This window comes from Candoia aspera, chromosome 1, assembly GCF_035149785.1.
Source record: "Candoia aspera isolate rCanAsp1 chromosome 1, rCanAsp1.hap2, whole genome shotgun sequence".
Lineage (NCBI taxonomy): Eukaryota > Metazoa > Chordata > Lepidosauria > Squamata > Boidae > Candoia > Candoia aspera.
In genome coordinates, this window is record NC_086153.1 from 21351820 (window position 1) to 21371633 (window position 19814).

General features: G+C 45.8%; 1 protein-coding gene across 2 annotated transcripts in view; it reads right to left on the reverse strand.

The window, feature by feature from the left end:
- Positions 1 to 19814, reverse strand: part of CAD (carbamoyl-phosphate synthetase 2, aspartate transcarbamylase, and dihydroorotase) — a 35219-nt gene that overhangs the window by 903 nt on the left and 14502 nt on the right. For both annotated transcript variants that reach the window (XM_063299822.1, XM_063299816.1), the window contains 30 exons: positions 19386 to 19510; positions 18822 to 18955; positions 17506 to 17618; positions 17129 to 17382; positions 16304 to 16550; positions 15794 to 15892; positions 14214 to 14438; positions 13626 to 13808; positions 13121 to 13339; positions 12651 to 12818; positions 12312 to 12494; positions 11764 to 11868; positions 10095 to 10346; positions 9830 to 9911; positions 7394 to 7560; positions 6555 to 6719; positions 6169 to 6300; positions 5698 to 5899; positions 5279 to 5469; positions 4927 to 5067; positions 4686 to 4772; positions 4389 to 4530; positions 4215 to 4259; positions 2899 to 3053; positions 2713 to 2787; positions 2409 to 2621; positions 1437 to 1562; positions 1156 to 1311; positions 954 to 1055; positions 190 to 284 (listed from right to left, as the gene is read on the reverse strand). In XM_063299822.1, the coding sequence (XP_063155892.1) occupies positions 190 to 284; positions 954 to 1055; positions 1156 to 1311; positions 1437 to 1562; positions 2409 to 2621; positions 2713 to 2787; positions 2899 to 3053; positions 4215 to 4259; positions 4389 to 4530; positions 4686 to 4772; positions 4927 to 5067; positions 5279 to 5469; positions 5698 to 5899; positions 6169 to 6300; positions 6555 to 6719; positions 7394 to 7560; positions 9830 to 9911; positions 10095 to 10346; positions 11764 to 11868; positions 12312 to 12494; positions 12651 to 12818; positions 13121 to 13339; positions 13626 to 13808; positions 14214 to 14438; positions 15794 to 15892; positions 16304 to 16550; positions 17129 to 17382; positions 17506 to 17618; positions 18822 to 18955; positions 19386 to 19510 (4583 nt within the window). The remainder of the gene's footprint in view (positions 1 to 189; positions 285 to 953; positions 1056 to 1155; positions 1312 to 1436; positions 1563 to 2408; positions 2622 to 2712; positions 2788 to 2898; positions 3054 to 4214; positions 4260 to 4388; positions 4531 to 4685; positions 4773 to 4926; positions 5068 to 5278; positions 5470 to 5697; positions 5900 to 6168; positions 6301 to 6554; positions 6720 to 7393; positions 7561 to 9829; positions 9912 to 10094; positions 10347 to 11763; positions 11869 to 12311; positions 12495 to 12650; positions 12819 to 13120; positions 13340 to 13625; positions 13809 to 14213; positions 14439 to 15793; positions 15893 to 16303; positions 16551 to 17128; positions 17383 to 17505; positions 17619 to 18821; positions 18956 to 19385; positions 19511 to 19814) is intronic.

Consider the following 19814-nt stretch of genomic DNA (forward strand, 5'->3'; position numbering starts at 1 on the left):
TTGTACTACTTTCAGATGGAGATAAAGGTGAGCTGTTGCTTACCATTCCCCCAGCATCAAGGACTGATCCTTTTGTGCATGTAGGCTGGGTGGGAAACTCCTGGAAGAAAATCTTACCCAAATGTAGCATATTTTGTATTCCAGGGGAACACACTTATATGAACTGAGCCAGGGCCAGCCCCTTCGCACCTGATTTCGTTGACACGGGGCATTGGGTGCATCACCACCATCTTCTTCTTGGCCCGGGTCATGATATGCGGTGTCAAGATAAACTGTCCGAAACACTAGAGAGAAAAGACCTGAATGAGTTCTTGGTTGCTAGCAGCTCTATCCCATTTCCAAGGAAACTGCCCATTTCCAAGTGCCCATTTACAGGTGGTTTCAAGATACTCAGCCTATTTTGTGTTGCTCCAAGTACTCAGGATCCAGAAAATGAGTTTAGCTAGACATTCCACATTTTGAGGCCTTGGAAAACATGGATTCAACCCACTGGGCACATGAAGACACCAAGCCCAGGATCTGCCAAACTGACATACAAACTAGGCAATTTTGTATGGTTCTCAAATAAATCAAAAGTAAATGAGGTCTGAAACAACACAAGAAACTGAACCACTTTAGCCTAGTCTACAACGTCATATGCATCCAGCAAGTGTGACCTTAGCTAGAAAGCAGAGAATCTGGCTCAATAAAAGGGCAAGAACACTGTTTCTCTTCTTCTACCAGAATATATTCTGAAGATGAGGGGAAACACAGCTCCTTGCACTGCTGGCTGGGACAAGAGACTCATACACACATTAAATGCAGAAACCTCAGAAAATAATTCTGGGAGCCATTTAGTTATAGCTTGTTCAAGAAAAGAATGTTGAAATAAACCAGCGCTTAGGGCAAAGTGTGAATCCAGCCACTTGGTGCAACTATCTTGGAGGATAGTTCATCTGTGTGCTTTCACCTACCATCTCATATTCCTGGGCTGAGGCAAAGCGCTCCTTCTGGATGCGAGTCATGTAAAGCACATCTGTGTCTGGCAGAGCCTCCTCAATGTTCTCAAACTCCTCCTGAGAAAGAAGTGGAGTATAAGAAGGAAGCAGTCAGCAGCAAGATAAGAAAGGGACCAGGAACCCATGATAGTAAATTTCCCACCCCACCCATCTTCACCTGCTTGATTCCCTTGGAGGCTACGTAGTGGAAGATATCAGAGGGCATGCGCAGGTTGGGTGGAGTGACGTAACGCAAGCTGACACGGTACAAGGTCAGAAGGCGGGCCAGAGAGTGGACCGTGCGCCCGTGCTTCAGGTCTCCCACCATGGTGATCTGGGAAAGATGGAAGAAGATAATGAGGTTTTCTGACCTGTGGAAAGCAAGCAAGCAGACAAAACTACCAGCATCAGCCCACATCTTCTCTTGTGCATCAGGAGACACCACGTCAGGCACCTTACCGTCATGCCATTGACGGTGCCCAATTCCTCACGGATGGTGAAGATGTCCAGCAGACCTTGAGTGGGGTGTTCTCCAACTCCATCACCTGCATTGATCACAGGTTTGCGGCAATGTTTGGCAGCCAGCTGGTATAAAGATGGGAGGGGAACACGCTATTAAAGTTAGCATTTGCCTCATGTCTTCATTCAGTCCTGAAAGCCCTTTGCAGCTTCCAAGAAAGTTGTTCTTAACCAAAAACCAGCAAATTGGGCCTCAGTGATTCCCAATCATTTTCTTCTGGGAAACTAAAATCAGATTGTCTGGGATCATCTCCCTAAAGTCACACATGGTATTTGTTGCATTGGTACTTTTAGACCCAAGCTCAGGTCTCAATATTTTGGTCATGCTATCTAAAGCCCCACCAACTCCCAGCTACACTCAGCAGGCCAGACTTCTCCCTTTTTTGCCAATATCACAATTTTAGTGATTTGGGGTCAGACCATAGTCCATCGAGGCCAAATAATTGATGCAGGTGGTGGAACCATGCTTTCCCTACAGCGGTATGAACTGCACTGGTGCAGAAACTGTATTTGGTACAGTGTATAGAAACAGAGAAACAGACCCCTGGTGTGATTCAGCTGCTCACAGATAGGATTTGTTGGAAGCCAGAAGGTGAGATCAAGCAGTGCAGGAGAGTAAAAAAGAGCATCTTCTACAGAAGGTGCTTTTGAAGGCATCTTGAGAACCAGATCCCTGATTTTACATTTACAATCAATAAAATCTGTCACAGATTTCTGAAACACATATTTAAAGTCTAAGAAAACTAATGGCCTCTATCATGAAGGCAAAATGCACCAAAAGACCCAGATGAGAAAGAAAGGGAGGGGAGACAGGCTTGCTGCTTTCTCTGAACTTAGACCATCTCATGAACATATTGCCACCATCACTCCTTCACCATGCAATCTCTTATTTAATCTCTTGCCAAACTTTACCTCCACTGCACCTGGCTGGGGATGCCTCAGGACAACAACATCAGCATAGCAGCTCATGGTCTGGACTGAGTCTGCCAGAGACTCTCCCTTTTGGCAGGATGAGGTAGCCTCGGAAAAGGGGAGCACAGAGCCACCCAGACGGTACATGGCTGCAGAAAAGGAGCTGCTGGTCCGTGTGCTTGCCTCGTAGAACATGGAGGCCATCACTTTCCCCTGTGCAAAAGTAGCTCTGGTTCAGTATCGTGGTTTCTCCTGCCCTCCCAAAATCTGACTCCAATTGCCCCCAAGTCAACTTTTTCCTCACCTTGAGGATGTCAAGACTGCGCTCTTTTTGCACCATCATGCGCAGGTTGTGTGCGACATTGAACAAGTGAGACATCTGTAGCAAAGAAGAGGAGCATGTTGTGGGAAGGGAGCTCAGGAACTGGAGTTCAGGAACTCCATGAGCACAGAAACCAGAATATAGGAGAAAGAAACCGTATGCAAATACCTGGCCCTTTGTGAACTGTTTGACTGACAGTATGTGCTGCCCCACAAGAGGATGAAGGAATGGTGAGGTCTGAGGGTGTGGCAAACTCTGGGGAGATGTCTGTCTGGGTAATGGGCCAGCAAAGTATAATGGGCCATCCTGGACCAAGGACAGGTCTAAAGAGCAAAGAAAAAAGATCAGCACTTCAAGCAGAATACGCAAGAGAAAGTGTGAGGGATCTGTCTCTGTCTCTCTTTTGCCTTTTTTGCTTATCCTTCTCTACTTTGGGGGCTGTTCCTCCAATTCCTTCCTTCCCTGAAAGCCTTCATTCTAAGCCATCATCATTCATTAGAGCAATGTTTCTCCACCGTGGCCACTTGTAGATGTGTGGACTTCAACTCCCAGAATTCCCCATCCAGCATGAAACAGCTGGCTAGGGAATTCTAGGAATTGAAGCCCACACATCTTCAAGTGGCCAAGGTGGAGAAACTCTGCATTAGAGTAACCAGGATAGAAAGCATTGTCTGCCCAAGCCCTACATGGGCACAGGTCCCAAGCCAAAAAAAAAAAAAAAAAGGAAAAGTTTGGAGGAACTTTTTTTGGTAATAGGACAAACACCAGCAGAACAACTCTGTAGAACCTCAACTTTTAAAAACATGGGACCAAATGGTGTTTTGCCTATATTCAGATTATGTTCAATTAACTGACACAATAGGCAAAGTGTAAGAATTAGTCAATCTTAGAATATCATTTAAAAATGAAAAAGTCAGTTCTGAGATTTGATCATGGTGGCTAAACTAACTTTGTCAAATGAGATAGTAGAAAATGGGATCCTTTTAATGGATTTGTTTCATAAGAAGAGGAACTAAGCTGTTTCAGCCAGGCCAGGATTAAAAACATTGTTCTAAGTTTATAGAAGATTTCTAGTAAGCCTAAATCAGTGGGAGGTTTTTGATTAGTTTGCCTGTCATTAGTTAATGTGCAATGTGGCAGGGATAAAGCATTGCTTACTACCATGTTACAATCAACATTAAAAAAAATATTAAGGCCATTAGCCATACCTTGGCCTCCCTGCCCTACAGAGTCCCATCTGATATAAAATTCCAAGCAGAGTCCCTTTCCGGTCCTAGCACAGCAACCAACTTCTCCCCTCCTGACTTATCCTTCAACAAACCTGCCCATGGAGAAATGCTGCAAGAGACTGAACTCTACATGGCTGTATCTGAATTTAAACAAGAAGCTCTTTCCACAAGGCTACTTAGAACGAACAACATGATTCGAAAAGATCACCAGAGAGAGGGTAGCAGCAGTCCGAATCTGGGGGAGGAAGAACTCACCTGGCTCAGGTGCCTTTTTGACAGCTCTTTCCCTGAGATCATCAGCTAGCCAAAGGAAGGGGACAGGAATTACAGACTAGTGGAGACAGCTTGCCACAGCCACAGCTCCAGCCCTCCTTCCCTAAACTCCTGCCCCAGAAAGGAATCCATTCCAGGCACCCTTCCATCCATTACCTGGCAGCCCAGGATCTGAGGCACGATGGATGCGGGGGGCCAAGTAGAATCGTGCATCTCCCACTGGACCAGCTCGCCGGGGACTAGACGCACGGCCACGAAAGGTCTCTGTTTGCATAGTGGTATGAGGACGCTCCGGTGTCTGCAAGATGGGAGAAACTAAGCAATAGGAGCTTAGGGAGTAGTTCACCCTTTCATGCAACAGCATCTTCCAAATTGCCCACCTTTGTCCATTTATCCATCTGCTCCCAAGCATCACCCACCTTTGTGCCTTCTTAGTTGAGTTCCAGCACTTACCTTCAGGATCTCTTTGGCTGGTGCTGGGAGAGGTACTGTGCATGGCCACTTTCGCACATCCTGCCCATAACCTGGGGGTACGAGAACCTATATAACACAAAACACTCATGTCAGGCCTAACCCCTCGGGCATCAAAACTTCATACAGAGGAGGTAGCCAAAGGGGCCACAGAGGATTCCTTTAAGAAGGTAAAGGAAATACTTTTTTTCTACACCCGCTTCCTCAGCTGCTCTGTATTTACCTGTCCATCAATATAAGCCACTTCTCCACGGAGGATGACACGACGTACAGTCCCCTTCACTCGCATCCCTTCAAAAGGTGTCCACTGGGATTTGCTGAAGGCTGTATGGGTTGGCACCAGCCACTCCTGCTCCAGATCCACCTGCCAGAAGACATAACAACTTAGAAAGAACAGCTGCTGGTACTGGCAGGGGTTGGAAGTCCACGCCACTGAGCACACAGCCATGGCTTTATGGCCAGAGAAAGCTTTCTGGCAGTGATTTTCCCAATAAAACAGAGATAAGGCAAGGAGGCCAGCTTTGACAGGGCTCTAAGATTCTCCCCTCAAGGCCCTTCTGCAACAACAGCCCCACCTCAATGTATGTGTCTTCCTGCACAGGCAATCCAAATATGCGCCGGGGATTCTCATACAGGCGCTTGACAATATCTTCCACGGTGAGGCGCCCCTCGGAAACTGCTGTAAGCAGCAGGGGCAGCATAGTCTCCAGACCTGGGAAGCCTGGGGGAGGGTCCTTCCCAAGCTTCTCCTCCAGTGTGTGTGGAGCTGGAAGGAGGGAAAAAAAGGATATGGCAAAGGAGAAGCTTTCATACTGCAGCTCTGTCCACTGGTACTGGGTATAATAGGCAGGCTTGCCTTCCCCTGCCAGCCCCATACACTCTTCTGCACTCCCAGAAATAAGAGGCCCAGTAGGATGCTATCCACAGTTGAAATCTCTTTTGGACATGTCCTGAGGCCGAAGCTCTCCTGCAATCTAAGCTAAGTCACACTTACCATGGTCTGTAGCAAAGCAGTCAATGATGTCCAAGTTGTCCCAAAGGGACTCCAAGTCTTCGCGGGTGCCCAACATGGGCCGCACCTGACCCCGGCCTTCCCCAATACGCCTTAGATCTTCCTGGCAGAGAAAGAGGTGATGGGGAGCCACCTCACAGGTCACCTCAATGCCTTTCTGCTTTGCTGCTTTGATGATCAGGATCTGTGAAGAGAAGAGATGTGGGAACCTGTCCTTCCCAGCATATACCCACAGCAATGTTACCTCTGGAATTTTCATCCAGGTTCATCTCAAGGGTTTCAATAAAGACACCAGAGGTCTTGCAAGTCATTTGCTCTCTGGCCATACCAGAGATAATGCATTATTTGGCTGGGAGAAGAAAAGTCTTCAAAGACAATTTCTGGCTTTGTGTTCATGGACCTTCCCTGAATATACACCCTTATCTTTTAAGCTTATTCCCAAGAACCGCTCACCTCTTCCTTGCGGGCCACGTGGCAGATGTGGACAGGACGCTGGTATAGCTGTGCCACCATCAAAATGGCTGCCACTGTCTGTTTCTCAGCATGTGCCACAATTGGAAGGTGCTTGGGCCACTTTTCAAAGTGCTGGAGTGGTTTGGAAAGGGTGAAAGAAGATTAGATGCAGAGGATAAATATGTACTGATAACATAGATCAGAGATTGGTTGAATGCCTTCTAACAGCCTACCCATTAAATTATTGAAATACTGCCAGATGGGGTGCTGGAAATTCTATTTCAGGGCTTCAGTAAGGAAAAAGCATAAAATCTTCCACATCAAAGCAACTTCCCCTTACTTGCTAAAGAAAGTAAATACCAGATATCTAACAATACAAAACTCACCTCCATCCAGAGAGAAACATTGTCCATCTTGAGGTCAGAGAAAGTGTCATTCAGGTACATCTTTAGACCAGCAGCAGCTCCAGCCACTGGCCCCAGAGAGCCAGCATTGTCAGAGGAGGCTCCAACATACAGTGCAAAATCACAGCGGGCTCCAGCCTCAGCCAACTGGAGGTAGGCAAGGGTGGAAAAAGAAAAAGTCAGTGAGGTCTCAAAGGTTTATTTTCCTTTTTGGTAGTTGGATTAGCCACTCTTATCACATACCAAGCTGAGAATTGCCAGACTCAGAACAGCCTCATCCTGACCAGCAGAGCATTCAATAAACACCCACACATAACAAGATGCATAACAAGAAGACCTTGGTCCAAGCAACAATCAGACCACAGTTGAAATACTTGTTGAGGAAGAACCTGATGCATCAAGCATTTCCATGCTGAAGTTTTGCTAGTTTTAATGTGAGTACAGGTTAAGTCCCCCATATCATGGTGAAGTCAACTTTCCTCTAGATGTTGTAGGCAACATGGTTTTAATAATTAATTCCACCTGTACCCAGGAAATTATTTTCTTGATTGGCATTGTCTTTACATTTGATTACAAATTGTTCCACTAATTTAATAAATGTTCCATTAATTTAATAAAAAGTTAAATGTTCCACTAATTTAATAAAAAGAACATCGGAAGTAGCAGCAATGTGCACGCAGAGGAATACTTCCTAATATAAAACGCGGGTAATAAAAGGGCCAGATAGCTTTCTTCCAGGATGTTTTTCGCTAGTCTGGACACCACTATCAGAAAGTCCTATCCTCCCTTGCCCCTGCCAGCATAATCCAGGCAGTCTTTACCTTCTGCACTAGGGCAAATGAGTTGGCATCGATGACAGCAGGCGAGGTGTTTGGCATGGCACAAACCATGGTGATGCCACCAGCTAGGGCAGCAGCCGTACCAGATCTGAAGTCTTCTTTGTGGGTGGCTCCTGGCTCTCGCAAGTGCACGTGGATGTCTATCAGCCCTGAAGGAAGAGAAAGAGGAAGATCAGTGGGGGAAGGGGCTGTCCTTGTTTCTGATCACACAGTGACATTATGCTCATAGGAAACCATGCAGGTGAAACACAGGCCTATGTCAGACCCCCTTTAACAGGAAGAGGCAAGCCTGAGGATACAGTCCTTTACACAATGCTTGGGTTCACCAACATTCTAAATTCTAAACCTGGATTAAGAAAGCACAATAGATGTGTTCACAGACAAAAAACCTAATAAACCATGTTATAGCTTAGCTGTGGCTGGGTCCCAATAGTATAGTGAACCAGAAATGCCCCAAATCTCATTTTAGCTCAATCCAGTTTATTGTACAAGCTCAGGCATTTACTGCAGAACACTATAAATGTGCACCCAGAGGTGTCATTTTCATTAGGGCTCACCCCTGAAAATGCATGTACAGGGCTGCCACCTATATATCCCTACATACATAAAGTGTGAATGCCACCAAGTCAAGTTTCTACATGTCTCGTGTCCACAGTTTAGGCACACCCAGCCAGAAGCCAAAATTTGTCTGTCTCTGTCTGTCTGTCTGTCTGTCTGTCTGTCTATCTACCTAATCTGTCACCCCCCATCTCCTCTCACTAGATTATCTCACATAATCTCAGTTGATTATGGCTCCCTCAGAACCAATTAATAAATACTCTGCAACCCTCAAACACTGAACAAATTAAATTCTCACAGCTTGTTCAACACTTCCTTCAACAGCTAGGAAAGCCATCTTCTGCACAACTCCTCTGAGCTCATTCTTGCCATTTGATAGGGAAAAATGTGGTTGTTTCCAGACAGTCTCTGGAACAGGAGATTTCCCATATAATAAATGAACAGGACCCAGAGTCCTAAACAGGACCCAGAGGATAAACCATGATAAACTGCACCTGCAATCAACAGGTTAACTAGGTGGACTTTTTGACTAAGAGCGCCACTGCTTGGAAATCTTTGAAAAAGCCTCTTCAGTGGTCTCACTTCTACTTTGAAACTGCACTAGGTAAAAGCTGATTGTCTGAATCAATTCTCTGGTTACACTTGTTGCATCATCAAAGGTTATATACAGAAGTTTCTTCAAAAGCAGTAGCAAGTGCAGCTTTCCTGTCTGTCAAACTCTGGACCAGGACTCAGCTACAGATCACAAATCCCTGACTTTACATGGCTGAACTAGGCTGTTAGCTTTGAAGTTGACAGAATCTCTTAGACTCTCAACACAGCACAATAATATTTACTGCAATTAGTTTGAAGCCATATTAAACAGCTGATGCCCTGTTAGCATGCAAGTGCAATTCCCTCTTATATTCACTGTGGTTTAAACCTACTGTTGCTGTTTCCTGCTTTTCATATGATTCTTTGCTCTGCCTTTCATGACCCTGAAGCTGAGTGGTTATTTGCTGTTGACATTAACTGATATCTTTGGCCTAAGAGCCAGTGGTTTTCAATTAATCTCTCACATCTTCACTCTATGGCAAATAGGCAGACAACTCAGGTGATTTCCCTGTGTCATTTCAGATAGCATATTCCCTCACCTATAGCCTTTTTTTTTTTTAAAAGACAACCTTCTTTTCACTAAGTGTTTAAAATTCTACAGTACTCTGATTGGAGATAGAGTAGATAGATAGGAGAATTATCAGTCAGTCAATGCAATATTGGGCAAATCTATTATCTACCCAAAACAAGAGAATGCTTTCCTTTACACAGCCAAGTTTAATTAACTAATTGTATGCCATCAGTTAACTAATGACTGGATTTGTAGAACATTCCCCAACCCAAAAATTCTAACCAACTTTGCATATTGGGTGAATGCAACTGCTAGGTCTTTAACTGACCTGTGGGAACACTGACCGATACATCTGGGGCCCAGTCCTCAAAGCCATCTTACAACTGCAGAGTCCACTGTTGTCAAGCCCTTAAACACTTGAATGTCTGATCTTTATTGCTAGTTAGGTAATGTAACAGAACCTTGAAAGCCTGCCAAAACTATTCTACAGCTCAACTTATACCTAGCATAACTGAGGCAGAGTTGCTCTTTTTGTCATATATCCCCTCTCCCTGGGCTCAGGAATCTCTTTGTAATAGCTCTGCTCCCCATTCTACGTTCTCAGTGTCTGGCAAAGGAACAGTTCCTACCTTACAGGTCTCCACATTCAATAAGTGAACCTGTCCAGAAAGGCAAAGACCAAGTTGGACCAGCTAAGTACATTATTTTCTCTAGACAAATCTTCCCTCTACCCAAGCGCTCCAATTTTGATCTACCTGGCAAGCGGATGAGTTTCTGTGAGGTCATACAGTCCACATGCATCTTCAATGGAGGGGGGCCCCCAATTTGCCCAAGAGCCTGATGGAGAACAGAAACAGAGAACAAAACTCAATCTCTCAGAATAGCAAAGGACATCTCCTCCAAACCTACACAGACTGCACAATGGAGATCTTAGCCGTCTCCTGAAGCTAAATCCCATGTTTCTCTCTATCACTGTCCAATTCCTCTCCATTTCATTTGGTTACCACCCCCCTCACAAACCTCAACAAAAAGCTTGGTGCATTTTATGTCTATGATGAGGGGCACCGAGTAGTCAACTGCCAGCCGCCGCGTTCGGTAGCCCTTAGTGACAAAGGAAGAGAGTCTCCGCCCGCCCGAGTTGCGCATGGACAGGTTGATTACTAAATCAAAGTGATTTTCAGCCAGGTAATCCAAAATGCTGCGTTGCTGGTTCTCCTTGCCTGGCATTTCATTGCTATCTGCCTCTTCAAAATGCCAGTCCACAGCCATCACCTGCCACAGAAGAAGAAGGAAGCCCCTTAGCCATCTGGATACAAAACACCCAAGATACGGCAAGAATGCCAGTCATAGCCTTGGCACATTAGCCCAAGCAACTGCAAAACAGACATGGAGTCTTGTGAGTTACGCATTCCATAAATTACATAATGACGGCTCTGAAGTACGAAGGTGAGTCGGGCTGGAAGAAAAGACATCAAATAGGACAGCCTCTCTACATATGGGTAGAGAATATGGAAGATGCAGAAGCTGTTGCCTAAGCAAAAGGGGCTAAAGCACTTTTTAAGTCCAGAATGTTCAGATAACATTTGGAAGCAGCTCAGACAGACACCCTCCTAATTCACTGAACTATAAGGAGGAGGAGATGCAGCACAGTCAGACTTGCAAGATTCTGTTATTATAGCCAATCTCAATAAAAGGAGTTTTAGCCTTCCTATGGAGTTGATTTCCTGGTCTGGTCTACCTAGTGGGGCTGACATTCAGTAGCACTGAGTTACATCAGGCATCACCTTGCCAAGGTCAACTCTGCCCATCCAGTCTGAACATCTCAAATGCCTACTGAAAGAAAGTTTCCCCTTTTTGGGAAGTACATGGAACCTGTGTGAAGCAACAGGCCTTCTCTGTAGCAGCCAACATGCTATACGCTTCTCTCTGAGGTACAGGTAGCACCCTCCCTCCTTGCTTTTCCTTCCACTGTGTGTCTGGCCTTAAACAAACTGATTGATTTGGGCACTACACCTTGTATAGATGCTTTGTTCTGTTTTGGTATTCCTGTTTGCTTGTTTTTTTGCTTGCCTTGTTGTACACTGCCCAGAGTCTTACAACTGGGGCAGTCTACAAATATTGTAAAGAAATAAACATACTTCCAGAATTTCCAACCAGCATTCTGAGAATGTATTTATTTATTGCATTTCTAGGTCACTCGACTTCAGAACAATTCTGGATGGTGTCACAAAATTAAAAGAGTATAAAAAGACACTCATCTGAGGGGACAGCACAACCTTCTTCCATACCAACCCCCCACAACTTAAAGGGCCTCGCCCTGGCCACAATTGAGAGTTTGGGGAAGTTTGGGGGAGACCGGAATAGGGTCTACAGGGTGTGTACTCCTGGAAGAGGGCCCAGAAATAAGTGAAGGAGAAAACAAACCTCTATGCAGCCCAAGGGTGAGGTCAGAAGCCATATCTCTTCCTTCGTTGTGGTGCTAACTTTTTTCTACACCAGCCTCCAGCGTGGGAATAACAAAGCAATCCTATTCCAGCCCTCTTCCTTTTGCACTCCCTGCTTAACTGTTTTCATCTTTCCCCAAAGCAGACCAGCATAAACTGCATGGGAATTTAATTCACTGCAGGAGGGAGCTATTAACCTCTTTGTAAAGGAGATACCTTCTGCTCATGACCATTTGTATACCTACCTTGATGCCATGCTCTGTATAAAAATCAGCAGTGCCCAGACTGGCATAGAGATTGTAGCCCAAGCCTTCCAGGGTACGCACTGTGGACAGCAACTCACTCTTGTTCTAAAAGAGATGCGAAGCAAGGAGGCAAGGCATACCTGTTCAGGCACATCATAAGATGTTCACTCTTACTATAAGCCACTTTCCTAAACCCTTGCCGTTGGCTCCCAAGTCATTCTTCTTTACATTCTTGCAATCTACAATCTCTCTCTCAGCCTGTCCCCCAAAATCCAATCTTATCCCCATTTGCTAGAACAAGAAGGATACTTAGTTTTTTCATTCCATATAACCACTTAAAGCAAACCCCAAAATAATCTAGAGGGGCTGAGTAATGAAAAATGTGTAAGAAACGTTACCAGTTGTTCTGCTTCTACAACAAAAGCACAGATATTTGGACATTTGAAATTAGGAATGTTTAATCTGAAAAAAGGCTTTGATGTGGTGGCACCAACAGGACTGTTCTCCTTTCCCCTACCAAATGCACCACCCTTTCCCACCCAGCTGACCTTGTAACTCCCAATAGTCAGCAGGATGTTCTTCTTGGGGATCTTGAAGCCAGTGCTCAGCATGGCTTTGAGGTAGGCCTCACAACGATTCTCTCCAAAGCAGGCCACCTCACCTGTGCTGGTCATCTCTACCCCCAGTACCACATCAGCACCTGCCAATCGTGAGAATGAAAACTGGGGCACCTGAGCAAAAAACCAAGAGAAAAAAATTAGAGGGTCAATTCAGCCCACAGCCCAAGCTGTGGCTGTTCCAAGAAGCAAGGAAAAGGTACATCTGGGCTCAAATTATTACTATCTATGTGAGCATGATTCCCTCTATTAAGCTACTCAGCTGCTTACCTTGACACCAACAATGCCTGTGCCTGTCATGAGTCCCACAGACTCCACCTCTTCTCCCATGATCACTTGTGTGGCCAAAGCTACCAGGTCAACGCCCAGCGTCTTGGAGACAAATGGAAAGGATCGAGATACTCGCACGTTGCATTCAATCACCTTCAGCTGGTCATGCTGCAGAGAAGAGGAGCAGGTTGGCAGGAGGGCTTGTGGAGCACCAGCCAAGAATAGAGGATGCTAGCTAGCTAGCACTAATACATGTAGTTCATGGCAATCAGAGACTCTGTTCAATATAACATTTTTTCACATTAACTTTACAAGATGCATCTCTCAATTAAGTAAGATTGGTCTCTATTACTGTCAATTAATAAAGGGAAGTCAAACACCCAGACAGCCAACAACACACCAGAGCTGAGGAATCTTATTCTATCCATGACTGCTAGACTCACTGACTTCTACCCTCCCCTTCCTGTTACCTTGGCAATGAGTTGGAGGTTGAAGGGCCCTGTGACCTGCAGTTCCTGTCCAATGGCATGCACAATCGTCTTGATCCGTTCCAGTGTCTTGGGTGTAATATCCTGTGGTGGTGTCACTAGTGTGGCATCCCCTGAATGTACACCAGCATTCTCCACATGCTCAGAAATGGCAATAGCCACCACGTGTCCATCACAGGCGACAGCATCCACATCTATCTCCTGTTGGGAGGCAGGTACAAGAGCTGCAACACCTGTCAATCATGCCTCCCCCATGCTGGCCTTCCTGAATGCCAGAGAGAGCAGGGCATCCCCTTTTGTGATTTGCCTGAGCACACGAATAGTAAGCCCTTATCCCGCCGGGTTCAGGGGGCTGACAGGATGAGAATCAGGAGCTTGCTTGCAAGGGTGACTTTCTGCAACCGTCCTATGTTTATTTTGATCAACCAGGCCTGTCACATTTTCCAAAATGACTGGAACACAAAACCCACCCATCAGCCCTGCCTACCTTGGCCTCTTGGATGAACTTGGAGATGACAACAGGCTGCTCCTTGGAAACAGCAACAGCGTTGCTAAGGAACCTCTCCAGGTCGCTGTCCGTGTAAGCCACGTTCATGGCAGCACCGCTAAGCACGTAGGAAGGACGCACCACACAGGGGTATCCCACCTTGCAGCAGAACTGCTTGGCCGACTGCAGAGCAGAGATATCGTAGGGTTACAATGGCTGCATCTGGAGCAAACAGCCCTTTGGCCCCATCTTTGGCCGTAGTTTCCTTTGCCACCATGCACCAGAGATTCTCAGCATTAAATCATCCACATCCCCCCTCCCCTAAAACGTGCCGATGACAGATGGAGCCTAATTTCAAGTTTCCCCTCTCACCCTGAAATGCCCGTCTGCAATTCATTAGCAACTGGGAAAAATAGATATATATAAAAAAAACTCCCAAGTCACCAAGAGGGGGTGACTATATTTCCCCATATACCCTCCCCTCACAAAAGCAGAAGCTCTATAACTCCTAAAATGCAGAGACCTAACTGATACACTTTGGGGATTCCCCCCCATTCCCTCTCTTTAGTTGTAGCACCTTCTACTCACCTCCATATCTGAGAGCTCCTTCCAGAGGGGCTGGCTGATGTTGATGGTGTCCAGAAGGCGGGAGAACTTGAAGCGGTTTTCAGCAGAGTCGATGGCTTCCGGGGAAGTGCCCAGGATCCGGCACTGCTGCCGGTGTAAGGCCATGGCAATGTTGTTGGGAAGCTGGCCCCCCATGGAGAGAATTACACCCTCAGGGTTCTCTAGCTCATAGATATCCATCACCACCTGAGGAGCAAAATTGAGAATGGGGAAGAGGGGCAGGAAAAAGAGGGTGCCGGATGGTACTTCCTGGGGCTGAGGTCAGGTTCTGGCCCCTCCCAACATATCTTTGATTCAGCTCCAGATACCTTTTTCTTGTTGTAACCAAATAAAGAGACCCAATGCTGCCTCCCCCATTCTGTCTATTTGCTGCAATCGCACAATCTAGGCCAGTGTTTCTCAACCTTGGCGACTGGAAGATATGTGGAGTCCATCTCTCAGAATTCCTCAGCCAGCATGGCTGGCTGGGGAATCCTGGGAGTTCAACTCCACACGTCTTCCAGTTGCCAAGGTTGAGAAACACTGATCTAGGCAAATTACACTCTGTTTAAATTAATCAACCGTAACTAATTACAAACTCAATCCAGTAGTAGCAATAACGGGAGTTACTGCCAAGAGAAGGAACTTTTTGCTTCTGACTGCACTATGGACTTCGAGTTATTTATATTATTGTAAAAGGGCACCAGGTCTGCTTCTGTTTTTATTATATGCTGCCTAAAGAGAAGTGGCCCCAAATGGCAGCTTATAAGTAAGTTGGAAGGCAGCACATGTTGGACCTGTCTCTTGGTCAGAGCACGGGGCCTCTACAAGGCTGCATCCGCTTCCCAGGAAGATGATCACAACAAGGGGGAAAATGGTTGCAGGAAGCTTGCCTTGCCTTTCCCTGCCAGAGGCAAGGAACTCTCAGAGCTTCTGCTGACATTCAGTAGGCACTGATTCATTCATTAGCCACAACAATTCTGGGCCTATTATTAAAAAAAAAAAAAAAAAAAAAAACAGGAGCCACAAATTGCTGTTTGGCAAAAGCTCCAAGAAAACAGTATCGGCCCATCAGGAAATGCAGTTAATTGTCAATCCATCTGTTGCTTCCTGGCCTTGAAAACTATCCTCCTCATTCTTTTTCCTTCTTAACCCTTGTGTGACCCTGTGACCCATTTCCACCCTGTTTTTTCCCCCACAGCAGCAGACTCAGAATTCACTGATTTGAGATGCGCTGGTAGAATCTCCAGATGTGCTGGTAGAATCTTTGATGACCAGCATTAAAGCCCACAGGCTAAGATTCCTAGAACATCTCTCAAAGATACACAGCATAAGACTCTCAAGAGGCAGGAAGAGAAACAATGCTGTCAAGAGGAGACCAATTCACTCTAGAGTCTCCCTCTTGCTTAGAACAGACACTGCCTTGACTTCTATTTCAAAACAGAGAGCTGAAAACATACTTTTGGTTACCATTCCTAAGCCACCTGATAAGAGGTGAGGCCCTCCCTTTTTAAAGACAAATCTTATGCGCTCCACTGCCAGCATAACCATATAGGACCCACCTCAAAGGACATCTCATCAAAGTATAGCCGGTCACACATGTCGTAGTCTGTGCTCACTGTCTCAGGATTGTAGTTCACCATAATGGTTTTGTAGCCCATCTGTTGGAGAAAGGCATGTGGGGCTTACACCTCCTGAACCCACATCTGTAGCAGCATCAGCCTCATCATGGTTTTGGGACTCAACAGGTGATTAGCAACCCAGGTTATTTTTCACAAATCTGCAGATATACTCAGTGACCTGCCACTACTTCAGAAGAATTATCTGGAGCTGCTATTTCATGCAATCATTTGTGTGTTGGTTGCATGAAACACTCCGGTACCAGACCACATGGCCTTCTTGCACCACTGTCAGACTTCCTATGACCAGTTGGGAGAAGAGCAATATAGTGATAGTGAGCAGTGGAGGAGGAAGACATAAGGGGGAACTGAAGGCCCTCTGTGGTAAAAGGCTAACAAAACTCCTAGCATGGCTAGGAAATGCCTTTGGAAAAGAAGCATCCAAGCATTCACCTTGCGCAGCTCCTGGATACACCCAACAGCACACCAGTCAAATTCCACACTGCTGCCAATGCGGTAGACACCAGAACCGATGACCATGACATGTGGTTCACGGAAGACCAGGTCATGCTCAGTGCCATTGTAGCTCAGGTACAGATAGTTGGTCTGGGCTGGCCATTCTGCTGCCACTGTGTCAATCTGTTTCACCACTGGTAAAATCTTCAGGTCGTGGCGCATCTTCCTCACCGCCAGTTCCGTGCTGAAACAAAACAAGCTGGCTTATGCTGAGTCAGGGCACTGGCCCCTCTAAATGAGTCCTCTCTACACTGACTGGCAGCTGTTTTCCAGGACTTCAGCAAGACTTTGTTTTCAAGCAGGGATTGAACTTCAGAGTTTTTACGCACAACTGCTATATTCATTTAACATGATAGTTTACTTATGTGAATAGCATATTGATGTGAATCAAGCCAAAACAATGGGTGGGTTCTCACAAGATGCTGAATCAAAACTACCTACTCTATTTTAGCCTGGACTGAGCACATTAAGCAACCAAGGGACAAGAACTGTGGTGCCCGCCTTGGCACAGTCAGCTCTGCAGCTCTTCCCCACACTTCTCCTCCCTCTTAATGGTCCCCATTCCTACAGCCTGTTCTTAGTAAACAGTAGATATTACTCTTGCTTCCAGCTTTTGGCTACTGATCAGGACCACCTAGATCTGGACCCTTTGGGCTGCTTTTTATTCATTTATACAATAACATAATATAAAATACAAACAACAGCCAAGGAGCCTAATTGGTCTTGACAAATAATAGCCACATCAGTGCTTTGATCTTGTACCTGAGCACAGCCTGAGCCACCTGCTTATCTGAGAAGCCCAGCTGCTTGGCCAGCTTCAGGACATGAGGTGGCATGGCCCCTGGCTCTGCCTGGCGATACGATTCCAGGCACAGTGCGTGATCGGTTATGTTTTTCATCTTGTGCAGGAACCAGCGATCAATCTTGGTGAGCTCATAGAGACGCTCAATGGAATAGCCAGCCCGCAGTGCAGCCGCTAACACAAAGATCCGCTTGTCGGTGGGAGTCTCCAGCTCCTGCAGTGATGGGGAGGGAACAGAAAATGGTGGACAGCACAGCCCTGAGTGTTAGTCCAGTGGGACTGGGGACAGCAGCAACTGGAATTCAGCATGCTTCATGACCTCACCAGGAATACCTACCATGTCAGAGACTGGTTTTACTGTAGGGTCAAAGCCCACACAGTTCTCATCCACCATGCGAAGAGCCTTCTGAAATGCCTCCTCAAAACTCCTTCCAATGGCCATGACCTCACCTGAAAGAAAGACAAGAACAGCAGTAAATTCGCTCAAGGGAAAATGACTAAGTTTAGATTTTTGTACTAAACAAACAAACAAACAAACAAACAAACAGGGCTTCTTTCAAAGAAAGATAAAATTAGCATGAATCAAGAAAATAAACAAGATTCAAGCATAAGGAATCAACAGACCATAATCCAGAGAATGCCAGGGTCTTCCAAGCCATCCTATGTGATTTAGGCTGTCTCTGCAGACAATGCTGCTTTACTACTAGGGTCTATCAGATTGGCCTTTAGCATATTCTGAAATGTGTGGCTATTGGAAACATGAAAAAGCATCTACTCTATTTTGACAGGAAGAAATTGGAACATCTTGCCCCAGAAAGAAAGCTTAGAGTCTACTTTGCCTGTCTTCTGCTGTCAGAATATTTTTTTTTCAAGCAAGCTCCAAATAGACTTTGGTTTTTTTGGCTCCCCTGGAGACTGGTTCTGTTTGTTGCCCCTGTTCTGCCCTGTTTTAAAAACATCTCACTCTTCCTTCCAGGAGTTCAAGATAACATTTATGATCTGCTTCTTTTCCCCTGACTCAAAAGACCCAAGCGTCTCACTTAGGACATCCACTTTGGTTGGTGGTTGAATGGAGATTTGAACCGTCCTAATCATTACTCAGAAGTTCAAGGACTTTTGAAGGAGGAAGTTTTAGGACAACAACCACCTTTGGGGTATCTCTGTTTCTCTCTCTCTCTCTCTCAATATATACTGTGTGCGTGTGTGTGTGTGTGTGTGTGTGAAAATATGTCAAAAAAGGCAAGATGGCAGAAGTGGTGTCAAAACCAAGTCCTGTCTCTTTTGGATATGCATGTGATGTTCATGCATGTGATGACACATGCATAAAAGGGGCAGAGCTGTTCTAGGATTTTTGAAGGAAAAATGCAAAAAATGGAACACATACAACTATCAACATCAATTTATAGTTGGCAATAGAAGAATACAGCCAACTTGATATCATATGTCACTACACAAGCAAAGGGTAGGAAAAGAGGAATCAGAGAAGTAGCAGATTGGCAGCTGATGGAACACCCAAATCAAGATACCCCAATATTAGCCTGCCTGGACCATACATAGCACAAAGGAAAATCAAACCTGTTTGCGAGACCGGAGCCTGACTCCAACATGCACTTCCCAACACAAACACACCATTTTCTTCCTTTCGCCACTCACCCACGCTCTTCATGGAACTGCCGATCTTAGTGCTCACGCGCAGAAACTTGCTGAGGTCCCAGCGTGGGATCTTGACTACACAGTAATCCAAGCTGGGTTCAAAGCAGGCTGTGGTGGAATTAGTGACTGAGTTCCTGGGTTAAAGTGAAGGGGCAGAGAGGGCTGTGATGGAGAGCCATGCATCTCACTGAATCTGTGACTGAAAGGCCATAAAAAAACAGGCATCCCATTTCCACTTCAACCCCATCCCAAACAATGTGTTTATCCCTCATGACTGTGATCAATTTTCCTGTTAAGGAAAGGCCTAGTTTGCCTCTTCCTTTAGAAACACTGTATAAGAGAAGGCGAGGATCCAAGGCTGGCAGCAGTTGGTAAGACACAACTTACTACTCACATACTTTAAGCAAACTAAAAAACTAGATAGGGGGCTGGCTCCATAAAAGCTGAAACAATATTTAAGTGAATCACCCTTTGACACAGTGAGGGGCAATGAGCCAGTAGCTCCCTCCCTAGATAGTTCTAGCAAAGCAGTGCACCCTACACCCCAGAGCATACAGGCATTACCTGAGGATAGGCAACGGGATGCCCAAAGCCAGCTTGGCAGCAACATAGGCCAAGGGGTAGCCAGTGGCCTTGCTTGCCAGAGCTGAACTCCGCGAGAGCCGAGCGTTCACCTCTATGATGTAGTACTGTGGGACAGGAAAGAGACAGATGCAGCCCAGCCAATATTTCCACCTTCCTCCAGTACAGCAAGCAGAACAAGGAAGTTTCCATATTTCCTGGGAATGAGTTATAACTCAGGACAGAGCATATGGTTAATATGCAGAAGGTCCCAGGTTCAGTAGAGCTGGGAAAGATTGCCTTGAAACTCTGGAAAGCCAATCCTACTCTGTGTTCACAATACTGAACTAGATGGACCTGATCTGACTCAGTAGAAGGCTGTTGCAAGCAACAGCAAGTAAGTTCACAGTACTAGCATACGCTGCTCAACAT